The 14,709-nt window shown below is 50.3% G+C and overlaps 1 protein-coding gene across 1 annotated transcript in view; it reads right to left on the minus strand.

The window, feature by feature from the left end:
* Positions 1-14,709, minus strand: part of KSR2 (kinase suppressor of ras 2) — a 373,230-nt gene that overhangs the window by 3,287 nt on the left and 355,234 nt on the right. The window contains exons 16-18 of the mRNA XM_070516151.1: positions 8,841-8,937; positions 7,677-7,810; positions 1,930-2,061 (exon numbers count right to left, since the gene is read on the minus strand). Of these exons, the coding sequence (XP_070372252.1) occupies positions 1,930-2,061; positions 7,677-7,810; positions 8,841-8,937 (363 nt within the window). The remainder of the gene's footprint in view (positions 1-1,929; positions 2,062-7,676; positions 7,811-8,840; positions 8,938-14,709) is intronic.

Below are 14,709 nucleotides of genomic sequence, written 5' to 3' on the forward strand. Positions count from 1 at the left end.
GGTACTTTTCCACAAGACGGTCTGTCTACATCACTCAGGCTGCTGTCTACTTGCCCACATCTGCAGCCTGCAACTTTCCTTCCCGGCTTCCCCAGCGTCCTCTCTGGCAGCCCTTGCAACCGCCCCGCGGACGAGGTAAGGTGAGGATTAGCACGGCCATTTGAGGGATGGCACACAGACACCTTCCCAGCTCACCTTCTCAGAGCGTGCCGTTCTGCATCTTGGGGCTACGTCCTGGAGTCTCTCCTCCCTCCCCACTTTCAAAGACGTCTCATTCTCTCCCATGGCTGCCCTTCCCCTCTCTTTGCTGACAATCCTAAACTCCCCTTTCCCAAACTCTAGATGTGTAGATTCAGCTGCCTTCTGGTTGGTTCCATTGGTCATCTCCAAAGTAGTGCCAATTCTGTGTCCAAACCTGTTCTCTTTGCCTCCCTGGCATGCCCCAACCCTGCCTCACCTCCAGGGTCGCTACCTTCATGAATAACACCACTCTCCCCCCTGGGTGTTTAAGGTAGATATCTGGGCACTGCTCACATTCAATCCATCATCAAGCCCCATTGCTGCAACCCCACGAATGGTTCTTATGTCTCTTCCAGCTTTCATACCCACTGGCACTGATTCAGTGGAGAAAGCTAGCATCTCCCCTGGATTGGTCCCCCAGCCTCAAGCTTGTCCTTCTTCCATTCTTGACACAGTAGAGAGATTGTTCTAAAACTAGCAATATAATTATGTTGCTCCTCTGTTTAATAACCATCAATGGCTCCCTAGTACTGTGAAGATGAAGTGAAAACTCCTTAACTCAGTCTTTAAGTCCTTGCAGGATGCCTGGTTCCTCTCTAGCCTCTCATCTCACCGCCCCCAGCCTTACTTTTTCCTGATTCTCCACCCCTCAGCCCCCCTTCTCCCTCCACGCCCCACTCGTTCCTCCATTTCGGGTAATTTGTTCTCTTCTGCCCTTGTGTCTTTTCATATGTTCCTTCTATCTGGACGCCTCACCTTACCCTCCCCTGACCTACTTATATTCAACCTTTAACTAAGGCTCAAGAGTCACCTCCTCCAGGAAGCCCTCTCTGATCCCCCAAGCTGGATTTAGTTCTTCTCTTATTCCCACAGTTTTATGTTTATCCTCAGCATAGCATTTATCATACTTTGCTAAAATGTGCTCTGTCTTCCACCAGACAAGACAGAGTAGGGACCGTTGGTGGCTTTAAAATATGTCCACAAATTCTCTCATATTCCTTCCTGCAAAAAGCAGACCTTAATTCCCTTCCTCTTGATTTAGTGACTTGCTTCTAACAAACTGAACATGGTGCAAGTGACAACACATAATTTCTGGGACTCGGTCACAAAGGCAATGGGGCTTCCAGCTGGCATGTTGTGAGGTCACTCAAGCAGCCTTTGGAAAGGCCATGTGGTGAGGAACTGAGGCCTCCCATCAACAACCCCGTGAGTGCGCCACCTTGGGAGTGGATCCCCAGCCCGTCAAGTCTTCAGATGAGACTGCAGCCCTGGCCGACATCTTGACTGCGACCTCATGAGAGATCCTGAGCCAGCCCAGAACCACTCAGCTAGGCCACTCCCAAAGTCCTGGCTCTGGAAACTTGAGATAATAAATGTTATTTTAAGCCATTAAGGTTTTTTGGATAATTTGTTAACAGTAGGCATCGAGGGAAAAGCTCTTGCATGAATGAATGAGGGAATGAGTCAGGTAACTTATCACAGTCACATAAGCAGTTAGAAACCAGGCAGGAAGCTTTGCTGGGGCACTGTTTCTACTTTACCCCACTCAGATCCCCCCAGTCTCACCGAGAAATCCAGCCACCTTTGCCTCCACAGACAGGTGCCCTGGCCCTTCCAAAAGCACCAAAGAAATGATAACTGCCCCTCAGCCTGGGCTGGGGCTCTGGAAGGACAGGGTGGGCCACCTACCCCAGTGCAAAGACGTCCGAGTGCTTGGAGAAGGGGAGCTTGTCCTCCTCTGTGTCGGGAGACAGCTGGCGGATGATCTCGGGTGCGAGGTGGCACAGCCAGCCATTCTGGATGCGCAGCTTGTCCTCCCGCCTGGAGAAGCAAAGCACAGAGTGAGCGCCGTGTCACAGCCTGGGGGGGATCGGTCCCCCAGCACTGGCCCCAAGTCCCTGGACCATCTCTGCTGGCTCTCTCACATCCCCCCAGCAGGTGCTGCTGACCTCGTACTTAAGGCCAAGAGCCGGTGTGAGGTGCCGGGAAGGCTGGTCTGGACAGACACTCAACAATCAAACCATCATCGGGACCCTCGGCCTCTGAGGCCCCCACTTCGCCATCTTCACTCCACGAACACAGCTGATTCTTGTCATTTGTGGTTCTATAAAGTCTCTGCAGACTCCGAATTAGCAAATGCCGAATCATTTGCTCCTACAGGACATATGTATACACACACACGTGCACACATTCGCATAGCTTATAATCCTAAATCCTAAAAACAACTTATCCTAGCCTACTCTATTTTCTTTATTTTACACAAAAGAAATGAGGCTCAGAAGTGTTAAGTGACTTGCCCGAGGCGACCCCACTACCAGGTGGCAGAGCTGTAAAACCCCATCCAGCTGGCTGTAGAGTCGAGCTTCCTGCGCTGCACTGCCCTCCCCCTCAGGTCTCCAGCTCCGGTCACCTCTGTACGAGAGCTAAAACAAGAAGGCAGAGCATCTTCTTGTCCCACCCTGGATGGGAACATGCCATGTCAAGTGGCTCAAATTTTCACCATCCTGTACATGCCCATGAGTGACTGCAAATGTGCCATGAGTATTGATTTGGGGGTTATAGATAAATTTTAGTGAGTAGGTGAATTAGCAAATATGGAATCCGCGTATTATGAGGATTGACTGTATTTGTGACGCATCTACTACGCTTAGGCTCTGTTCTCAGCACGGGGAACACAGCAGTGAACAGGACCTACACGGCTCCTGCCCTCCTGGGGCCTGCACCTTGCTTGGGGAAGGCGACAACAGATGAATTAAATAAATAGGAAAAATATAGCTAGTGATAAGTGGTATAAAAAATTTAAATACGGGAATGTGTCAAAGAGAAGAGGGAGCTTCCTTTAGGTAAAACGTGAGCTAAGATTTATGTGACATAAAGGATCCAGCCATGAGAACAAGGAGAAGAAGACAGTGACACGTGACTGTATTCTAGGCAGAAGGGACAATTAGGACAAAAGCTCAAGGCAGGCCCTGTTTACGGTGTTCTAGAAACCTAAAGAAGGCCAGTGTAATTGCCACACATCGTGCCATCCCATGTGCCTATTAAAATGTATACAGCCAACCCTTTGTTGATGGGCCTTAGGTGGTCCCCCCTTCACCACTATATATGATGCTGTGATGAACATCTGTGGGTAGCTGCTGTGAATATATCCCTTCACTGGCCTCTATGATTCTTCCTTAGGATGCATTCCTGGAAGAGGAAGGATGCTGGCTCCCTTCTTCACACTGGAAGTCTTCGGCAAGTCCACGGCTTTTCATTTGGGACTGAAATCTGAGCAGACCTCCTATGAGGCTTCCATGGGTTCAAGACTCCCAGGAAAGGGCCAGTCAACACAGGGAAAGTGGGAAGGAGTGCGATAGGGAGACGGAGATCTCGAACCATCAAGAGCGAAATCGTGAAGGACCAGCGCCTCCAGCATGTGGAGACCCGCTGGGGACCTGGGGCTGGCTGGCTGGTGCAGTTCCTCCAGGGTGGGCTTCTGAGCTACACGAGGTGTGATGCTCTGTTCCTTTCACGCACTCACTCGTGTCCTATAATCATGATTCTTGCCCTATCTGAACACCTTCCAGAGCAGCGTGATCCAAGAGAACTTTCCATGATGATGGAAATGTTCTCTGTCTGTGCTGCCCAATATGGCAGCCCCTAGCCACGGTGGTTACTGAGCATGCGAAATCCGGCTAGTGCCACAGAAGAACCGAACTTCTAACTTTATTTAATTTTAAATCAAGTTACAATTGTATAGCCACATGTGGCTGGTGGCTACCATATTGGACCGTGCTGCTTGGACTGTTATTTACTACAAATGGATTTTTTCACTAATATATATATATATTTTAAACACGACTATAAATGGAAACAAGCACTGTTTTAGTACACATTCAAATGAAGATGAACAACGTTTGTTCACGTGCTCCCTGAAGTCGCCTTGCGGATGACACCTGCGGGGAGCAGAGAACCCTGACGAGACAGGCTCTAGGAGTTTGGCGTGCTGGCTTTTGCTCTGGATCATTCTTTGTGGTGGGGGCCATCCTATGCACTGTAGGGGGCTGAGCAGCATCCTTGGGCCACCACCGACCAGATACTAGTCGCACCTCCTCCCCTGTTGTGACAACCAAAAATGTCTCCGGGCATCACCAATGTCCCTGGGGGGGCAGGAGAGCCCCGACCGAGAATGACTGTTCTAATTTATACATAAAATAAGGAAATGTCCCAATTTCAGTCTGTCAGCATTAGGAACATGGCTCTGTACAGCAGACCTGATAGAACACATCCTCTGCCAGAAAGTAGGACTCAAGTCCATTAACAAGCCCTTGAGTTGGCAGGGTCCAGAGAGTTCTTGCTTCTAGACTTGGGGCCACCTGCAGGGGTTTAAGGACCCACCTGTGGCTTACTAGCTATGTGACCTTGAGCAGAGCCGAGTCTCCATTTTCCCATCTGCAAAATGGCCACACGGCCGGCACAAAGATGAAAAGGAGACAATGCAGGTTGTGGGGCTATGTCAGCTGCCAGGGCCACACGATTAGTGGACAGAATTATTACGTGTGGATATTTTTTTATCTTGGGGACTCAGAAATGGAGTTGAGACTAGAGCCCCAAGAAAGAATGTCATCCAAGAAAGTGGGGCCGTGGCCTGGGCCAGCCGATATTTCCCTGCCTGCCCAGGCCAGGGGGGGTGGGGTGGCATGGGGTGGGAAGCTCTCGCCAAAAGGACAAGCTTCTCAGTTCCCATCTCCTTCAACCTCCCCTGCTGCCTCTTCCTGACTCGCTGGGTCAGTGGGGGTTTGGAATCGCAGGGCCGGACCAGGAGGAGGAAGGGTGGCCACTTGACAACCATCAGCCTGGGGCGGGCGTGGGCACACGCCTGGGAAGGGGCAGGAGTCAGACCTGGCACAGACACCTGGGGTGTCCCATTCCCATGGTGATGGGCCCACCAGTGACTAACCCAAATCATCCTCATCGTGGTTATTATTATGATTAATAACAGCCTGCGGGTGGCTGGCATGATAGAGCTGGCATCTCAAATGGCACCTTTTCTTGACGATGGCAGAACAGCTGTTTGCTCGCAACGCCGTGGACGGGCTGGGGGAAGCCCTGGGATCTGTTAGGATGTTCAGGACCTGCTCACCTCACTGGGCAACCCCCACCCTGCCCCAGCCTGGCAGATCTCCCCCGATGGGCACCCAGTGCCATCAACACCCTAAGCTCTCACTGAGGGGAGGGCAGGAAGGCAAGTAACTCCTTCTGAGCACCTACTGTACGCCAGGTTGTGCATCCCACTTAATCCTCACAAACCTGCGATCAGATGGATATCATCTCTATTCTACAGATGAGGACACAGAGTCTCAAATCACGTAAGTGACCTGTCCAGAGCCACAGAGGCCATAAGTGACAGAGCTAGATCTGTTTGACTGCAAGTCTTTAAAACCCCAGAGACTAGCCTCCTAACCACAATTCTACACTAACTCTTGGAGAAACAGTATCATTAAGGGGAAAGTTCTAAACGAAGGCCCTTACATCAAAGCACAGGAAGCCACTAATGGCTTTGTGGTAGCTGAGAAAGGTGGATTTCTGCTGGAAGCTGTCTCTGAGGGCTCCCTGGCCTCTCACGACACTAGGGGGGTTTGTATTGACAACCAAGCTGGAGCAGGGGCGGGGCAGGGGTGCTGTGCGGGCAACGAGGTTGGAAACCCCCGTGCCCTTGACTTGAACTCCCTTCCTGATTGACACTGGGCCTCTGGGAGTGAGTGAAGGAAAAGATGCTCACGTCATTCCATTTCCTTTTCCTCTTCTTCCCCCTGTGGCTTCAGAAAACCATGAATCAAAAGGAAGAAAGTGAGAGGCTTTGCGCCCCTTTCCTCCACTTGGGGAAGAATCCCCCACAAGGAGAAATGGAAAGTATGGACACGCCACCAGAAGGGAGAAATCTGATTTATTTTTTTTAAAAGATCCTTGAACTAAGTTAAAGAAAACACCTGCTGGACCTCTTTTTGTCTGGACACGAATAGTTGAGTTCATAGTGATGTCACCAACTGCTGCTCCCTGTGGCCTTAGCCTACAGCAGCGGAAGGACGGGAACAGGTGAGCGAGCGATTCCCCTCCCAGCAAACCTGAACATCAGTGCTGCTGGGAGGCAGCGGGAGGAAAGAACCGGCACGGTCCAGCCCTCCTGCTTCTTGGGTGCAGACCTGAGGGACCCTCTCCATCTATCTATTCATTGATCTAGTTGTTTCTTTACTGCCTCCTTATTTTCTTATCTTCGGTACTGTAGATTTGGAGACTGAATTTTTTTGGATGGAGTAAAATCTGAAAAAGATACGTCAGCTTCTGTTTGTCACTGCATCTCACAGAAACAGCTAGGTCAAGTTGTGCCAAATTTCGGATGGTCTGACTTAGATTCAAGGTATCATAGAGCGTGAACAAAATTCACTTTCCGGGGGCCCTGGGGTGTACCTTAAAGAGATCCGTGGTTCTCCAAAGCAGCTGAAACTGAAGTCAAATGAGAGAAAGCATGAGGCTGCCTTTCTGGAGAGGCGCACCATTCATTATTAGGGGCGTGATCAGAGAAAACACGCAAGGTTTAAAGTTTGCGTGAGTGTGTGTGCGCGAGCGCATGCACGACATACACATTCCAAATTAAAAATCGCAAAGGGTAGACTTTCTGAATATGGCTTGTTTATTTGGGATCAAGCTGTTTTTCACGAGGTCAACTCAAGGCGGCTTGCTCTAGGGTGAGTGGCGGCTGAGAGTTAATTACTTAATGATGGTTAATGATTCTCCTGAGTGAGACTGGGGAGGTATATGCAAATTAATACTAACTACAACAGCTCAGCAGCAGCTACCATTCCCAGCGTTTCCTGTGCTCCAGGCGCTGGGCTGGATGTGATTTTATTTTATCCTCACGAGGACACTACAACCCTTGGGCGTCATCGTACCCATCATTTTTCTCGCAGGCGAGGAAACTAAAGTTCAGAGGAGTTCCACGCCTTGACTAAAGTCATGGCTAATAAGTGGCAGAGCCAAGCGGGGCCCCCGGGTGGGTCTGACTTTAAATCACTTGCTCTGTTAATCACTCTTGCTGTACTAAAATTAATGAATTCATAAGAAAATTCTGAGCAAGGCCATCTTGGGTGATCCCAACTCCCAGGTGCGTACTTGGACTAAGTGAAGAGTCCTCCAGTGAAACTCAAGGGCAAGGGCTTTGCAGGATTTGGGGATGCTCTGTGTCCGCTCAAAGGTGCCATTTGCAAGACAAGCCCCTTTGGAATCAGAGAATGACCTGGGCATCAGCGCCGCATTGTCAGCAGAGCAGCCTAGCTGCTCAGCTAAGCGACCTTCGACCCAACTACCGAGTCCAGGTCACTAAAGCCATTTAGTGACTTCTCAACCCCTGACGGTCATCTATCATGAACCCTCCAGGCCCTTCCACCACCTCTCACCTGCCAGCCTGCAGCACCCCGGAAATGCTGAAGAGCCCAAAGTCCGTGATCACCACTTTGCCGTTGTCGTAGAAGACATTCTTCGACTTGAGGTCCTTGTGGAGAATTCCCTTGGCGTGGAGGTAGCCCATGCCCTACAAGAAGCAAGGACACAGGGAGTCGCCAGAGAAAACCCAAGCGCTAGCTGCCATCCTGGCTTGGGTTTACGGTTCACACTCCGTCCCTTTCCATTGAGACCCCACTGAACAGCTGCAGAGCTGGGGACGTGCCCCAGGGCTTGCAGGCGGCATGGGAGAAGGCTTGGCAAGTGGCAACAGGGAGGGTCCCCAAGAAACAATTCTGCCACCACCTTCGGACTACTGCAAACCATCTCCATCCTGCTCTCCTGCTTCCTGAAGAAGAAACAAAGGAAGATGTCTCTAGAGGGAAAAGGGAAGTGACAGACCTGACAAGAGGTCCCCAGAGAAAGGAATTCCATCGACCATCTTTCCCTACTTCTTCCTCTTTGAAAAATAACTCCTCGCAGGAGACCGTTCCTTATATCAGCTTGACCCACCCCACCGCAGAGCGCGCTGCGTCCCTCAAGAGGTGGACCACGACCCCACAATGAGGAACATGGACAGGAGTCTCCTGGAGGTCTGGCTCCAGGGTGAATGTCTATATATTTGTTTTGCTTTTATGAGCAGTCACATTTTTATTTCTTCTTGTAGCTCAGTCCTGACACTTCCAATGGGAAATAAAAGCCTGATCACAACTGACTAATGAGGCACCCGTGAGAAAACGCAGAATGTTCTTGTTTGTTTTAATCCCAGACAACACCCAACAATTTGACATTTCCCCAGAAGCTGCGGAGAGAGGTGGCTTGTACGCATGGGGATTCAAGGATTCAAGGGGTGCGGGATTCTAACAGTGAGAACATCCCCCCTGGTCCCTGTAAACATCCAATTATCATGATGATGAGGCACCAGATGGAAACCAAACATTAGCAGATCAGCCCCGATGGTTGTATTTCTGCAAAATTCTTACATACACACAGCCTGGTATTTTTCAGGTCGAGTCTGATTTTTTTCAAGCCCAGACTGTTGGTCTGAAGCCAGACCATGGGTCTCAGGAGGGGCTGGGTCGTTCCGAGGTTCAGGGAGGAGGCCCCAGACCCCACCGTACCTTCACGATTTCTTGGGCAATTTGCCTTGTTTTGTTGACATCCAAGACGATCTTGGCGTCCCTCACCACAGAATAGAGTGTCCGTCCCTTGCAGAGGCTGAAAAGCAAAAGGACAAGATAAATTCTTGGCAGTTGTTAAGAAGAAGGTGACCACGACGACAGTTGTTAGAAGTGACATAGAACAGAGGGGACACGTGGCCACGCGACTATTATGCCTATGAGATAATAAGCCTGCGGCTGGACCTCAGAATTGGTTCTGGGATGCGGGGCTGGGAGCAAGTGTTCTGAGGGTCTTCTGGACCTTCCTCAACACCCTCCAGCATCCAAGGATGCCCACAGACTCCAACCTGGTCCAGAAGTAGGTTCGCCACACTCCCTCTGTTCCAGGTCGCACAGATGGAAAGCTGTGCATAAACCGACAACTTCAGGGGTCCTCAGATACCACTCAGACAGCACTCTGCTGGCCACTCGTCCCAGCTGCTCCCACTCGCCAGGAGCTGCTGGTGTGTGGGGACAGTGATGAAACACCAGCAAAGCGGTGGCTGATGTGTACTAAGTACCATCAGCAAATGATGCATTCAAGCCTTTAGACAGGGGCGTGTAAACACCAATAATACTCCCCCAACCAGACACCTGTCTAGATAGAGGGATTTCCAACTCTTTTCAGCCTCATTGAGCTCATTTCGAGGACCAGTGGTTTAAGATGAATGACAAGAGGAAAACGGACATTATGCAGTGACAGTAACACCTCCTCATTTAGAAGCCTGCATGCTCATCCATCCTCCTCCTCTGAAGTAAGCCCAGTTTCTGGCACACCCAGAGCACGCCCTCAGTAAAGTCACCGAAGGAACAAGTGAATGAATGAATGAATGAATGAAGGAATGAAGGAATTCTAGAGTCACCGTTCCCAGCCCCTAGCACTGTGTCTGGCTCATAGTATCCAACGTCGGTTGCAAGAAGAAGGGATGATATTAGGAAAGTTCATTTTCCATGGATGTCAAAATAATGGCTTGAATTTTTCTTTTAATCTGACTTTATTGCTAAAATACTCCAGGCTTTTTATTCGTTCCTTTAGTATTTATTGAGCCCTTGTTGGATGCTGGAGTTAGCCAAGATCCTGTAGTTGAAACCAGAACTCTGGTAGCAGAGGGATCGCAGTTTAAACCCCAGCTCTGTACCTTCCTTCCTTCTTATGTGTCTTTTGGTGGGTTCCTTAACATCTCTGGGCCTGTTTCCTCATCTACCAGATGGAACTAATGATATCCACCTTGTAGAGTTAGTATGAGCAATGAATGAGAGAAAGAGTTCGGCACCATGCCTGGCACCTGGTGGGAAGCGTGCACAGTGGTCAGGAGAACAGAGGCCTAGAGTCAGACTCTGGGTTAGAATCCTGGTTTGTCAGTTAGTGACTGTGTGACCCTGGGCAGGTGAATTAACCTCTCTGAGGCTCAGGTTCTTTGTCTGTAAAATGAGGCCAAGAGTTCCTGCATTCTAGGGTTATTAGGAGAATCACATGAAAGCTGGGGTGTGCAGGTGTAGCCATCTCTCTGTGCTAACACATAGCGAGTCCTCATGAAATGCTGGCTATGCTGAGAGAGAGTCAATGATCAGTCAAATGGTAGACATACACACAAACTTGTGCAAATATATATAAATCATAAATTTATACACAGATCACTTCTATTATCCATCCATCCACCACCCCAAAATGCTATGTATAACTGCCCATGATCTTTGACTAAGATCCTTTTCTTCACCTGCTGAAGGTGAGCGGCCCAGAGTAGCTGACTCACAGGGAGTCTGATTCTCCTGTCCAAGGTCGCCCTGGAAGTTGGCGGGTGGCAGCCACGATGACTCAAGGCTGTCCCCGCCTTGCTGTCCCAGGCAGGGTGTTTGCTGTGGCTGCTGGAGGAGCGGTGGAGGTGGGGTGGTCTGCACAGCCAATTAAACCATATTGACATTTAAATATTCGGGATGGCAGAGACCGTGGGCGGATTCCCTCCTCTGGATCCTTTGTTCTTGAACAGCCACCTACACTCATTACAGGCCAGAGCCCAGAAAATACCATGCCCACTGCGGGTGGCAGAGCAAACGATCACTACAGGCTCCAAGACTCCCAGAGACTTCTGCTTAAGGTAACTGCACATGGGTCACAGGTTTCCAATGTCCATCCCTGTCGTCTTCTTTCCCTGCTCACATCCTCCTTTCCAGCAGCAGCTGCTGAAGTCTTTGCTTCTCTCACTACCCTATGGCGTCTGCAGCCATGGACAAACTAACACTGACAGGGCTATAAATTGGTAGGACCACAGCTTGGCACATCTACTAAACACACAAATACACAAATAACCCACAACCAGCAATTCTTCCTCTAAGTACGTACCCAGCAGGCATGCATACCCATGGTCACCCACAGACATGTACTAGAATGTACTAGAATGTTCTAGAATGTTAATAGCAACACATTCATAATAGCCCCAAACTAGAACCAACCCAAATGTCCATCAACAGAAAAATGGATAAATGTGATATATCCATATAAAGTATATTCATACTGTACTCTAGAATAATGAACTATTGCTAACTGCAGAGGACATGATGTTCATAAACATAATGTTGAGCAAAAGACGCCAGACACACAAGACTCACACTGAATGATTCCATTTCGATAAAGTGTGAAAGCAGACAAAACTGATCCATGTGCAGAAGTGAGCATAATGGTGACCCTTGAGGAGTGGGGAGACTGGAAGAGCCATGAAGGGAGCTGGGGGCAGGTGATGACCTGCGTTTTGATTTGGGTGCTGGTTACATAGGTGTATATTTAGTAGAAATTCATCCGGCTGTGTTCTGGAGCTGGACACTTTGGCAGGTATGCTATTCTTCCAAAAAAACGTTGACTTTAAAAAAAACCAGCAAGGAAAGGATGAACAATTAATACAGTGTTGAAATTTAAAAGAAAATCTAAACCAACTCTGATAGCCCAGGTATCCTTTTCTGAACTCTTCACGCAGTCCCGACAGGCAGTGTCGACAGAGGAGTTAGGGGCTCTGGGCCTGGCTGCACCCACCAGGTGTTGATGGGGGGCTGAGCTGGACGGCAGGTGCGGGGCAAGAATGAGCTCTAAGCAGGGGTGGGCATTAGGCAGGTGACCAGGGCGGCTGAGGCTCGGAGAGTCCAGGCTAGTCAGTCCAAGTGTCCATGGCAACTGCTCTGAGTGGGAATTTCTGTGGCTAACAATGGTGCCCTAAAAACCACTTGCAAGGGGGAAGGGAGGGGAGGAGAGGATGAGCGTTTACTGAGCACATGCATGGGCCCTAAGTCACCTCCAGGAATCTTCCAGCAACCCCGCAGGGCCCACATCATCACCCCCATCTTACGGTGAGGATATGGAGACTCAGAGGGGCAAAGGACCTACTCACGGACACACAGCTGTGACGTCAGCCTGTTTCTGATCCTTCTCTCATCCTCGCCCCGTCAGAGGGGGTGCCCAGTTATTGGACATGATTTTCAGGCCATTAAAGAGACATGCAGCCGAGGGAGCCCAAATTCCCACTCTACCATTCACTATTTGTTGGGTGACCTCGGGAAGTGACTTTGACCTCAGTTTCCTCATCTGTAAAACGGTCACAATACCAGCTAACGTACTGAGGACTTTCTACGTTCCAGGCGCCAGCCGAAGCAAAATAGCCCCATGAACTGGGTATTCTCGCTGTATTTCATTGACTCCAAGACACACATTTCTGCACATTTTAACATCTCTGAGATCAGAACACGTCTTGCAATCATTGACAGGTCACGGTTTCGTGGCACTGCATTTCTTTCTCTGTAGCACATAAAAATAAATGGAGCATATCCCCACTGATGGCGTCTTAGATTTAATGACGTTTGGGATCAGCCCCATTTTACAGATGAGGGAACTGAGGCTCAGAGGGGTCAAGTGGAGCTGGGGTTTGAACCCAGGCAGCCTGGCTCCAGGGCATATGCTCCTAATCCCCATCTTTTGCTTCTTAACAACCTCCTCTGAGACTCCACACGTCACAGGCCCTCAGTAAATGGCAGCTGTAATGTCACTCCTAACATCTCCTATGGCAGTGAAGATGAACGAGGTCCGCTGGCCTGGGAAGCAGGCGGTCTGGAGGTGAGGAGAAGGTGTTTGAGTGGCTCAAGGATATATTTAGCATTTCTCTAGCTTCTGGGGCAGGAGGCACGTGCGCACACACACACACACACACACACACACACACACACACCCCTCTTGGTATCTCTTTCCACAACAAAGATCTGCTTTTTCCAAGAAGAGGAGCAAGAACTGGAAATGTCCATCTTATCTGCAGGCCACCATCTCTCTCGGCCCCGGCCCCGGACAGCTCACATAAGGCTGGCCTTTGACCCCACATCCCAGGGGACACAGCGAGCCTTTTGGCCCAGATGACACTGCAGGTGTAAGAAGTTTGTTGTAATCCAGCCCAAAGGAGCTTGTCAGAAACAATGAGATAAAACCATCTAGAAGGTTTGTCTCTGAGGGCATCTGTCCAAACTGGCTCATTCTGTCAAAACAGTGCTGGGACCGAAGTCTGGGCACCTGTGGCAGCCACTTCCTTTCCCTCCTCCAGATCCCTCACTGCCAAGCCCCTTGGCCCAGGCCAGTGGGAATGGTGTATTGTGGGGAGGGGTGGCTGGGGGGATCGCCTCTGAAGACTGACTGACCGGCTCCCAGCCCAGCTCTGCCACCTCAGAGCCCACATGGCCTTGGGGACTCACCGGGCCTCCTCGGGGCACAGTGTCTGCATCTGTAGCCACGGGTGTGGTTGGCTAAATAATGGTCCCCATTAGATGCCCACATCCTAATACTCAGAAACGGTGCATATTTACCTTACATGGCCAAAGAGACTTTGCCGATGTGATTAAATTATGGCTCCTGAGATGGGGGGATGACCCTGGGTTATCTGGGTGGGCCCAGTGCAATCACAGGGTCCTTAAAAGTGGAAGGGGAGGCAAAAGAGAGAGGCAGAGCGAGACCTGAGTGCGGAAGAAGACGTCGGAGTGATGGGGTGTGTGAAGCACTCAGCCAATCACAGCCGGCTTCGAAGGTGGAGCAAGGGGCCATGAGCCAAGGGATGCAGGCAGCTTCCAGAAGCCAGAAAAGGCAAGGAACAGACTCTCCCCTAGCGCCTCCAGAATGAACGCAGCCCTGCTGACACCTTGCTTCTAGCCCTGTGAGAGCCATCTGGACTTCTGAGCTCCAGAACTGCATGATAAATTTTTGTTCTTTCAGCCACTAAGTTTGTGGTAGTTTATACGGCAGCTCTAGGAAACTAGTACAGTGGGTAAGCCAGCACTGTCTCACGGGTACAGGGGGTTGAAATGAGATCACATAAGTACAGTGCCTGGCCTAGCATCTGGCCACCACATGTACTCCTTGAACAGCGGCTCAAATCACGGCTAATGATATTATTCCTAATAATAATATTCTCCTGCCTGGATGACCACAAACGCCCCTCCTGGCCTCTCTGGCTTCCCTAATTCTTTCTCCATCCAGCACTCCGAGTGGCTGCTTTAAACGCAAAGCTGGCCAGGTTACTCCCCTGCTACCATGGCTCCCCACTGCTCTCTGGATAGAGCCCCAGCTCCTCCAGTGCAGATGGCTTGCACAGGCTGGCCCCTGCACACTGTTCCACCCTCTTCTGGTTGGACTCTCCTATTTGCTCACAGAGCTCCAGCTGCACCAGCCACCTCAGGGCCTTTGCATGTGCTGCTTCCTCAGCCTATAACGCTCTCCCCATTCATCCTCAAAAACTTCCCCTGGCCGCCCAGCTAGGTCCTTTCTCCCCTGCAGGTCCCCGCAGCCCCGTGGACTATATCTTTGCAGCAC

The sequence above is a fragment of the Equus asinus genome, chromosome 8 (assembly GCF_041296235.1).
Source record: "Equus asinus isolate D_3611 breed Donkey chromosome 8, EquAss-T2T_v2, whole genome shotgun sequence".
Classification (NCBI taxonomy): domain Eukaryota; kingdom Metazoa; phylum Chordata; class Mammalia; order Perissodactyla; family Equidae; genus Equus; species Equus asinus.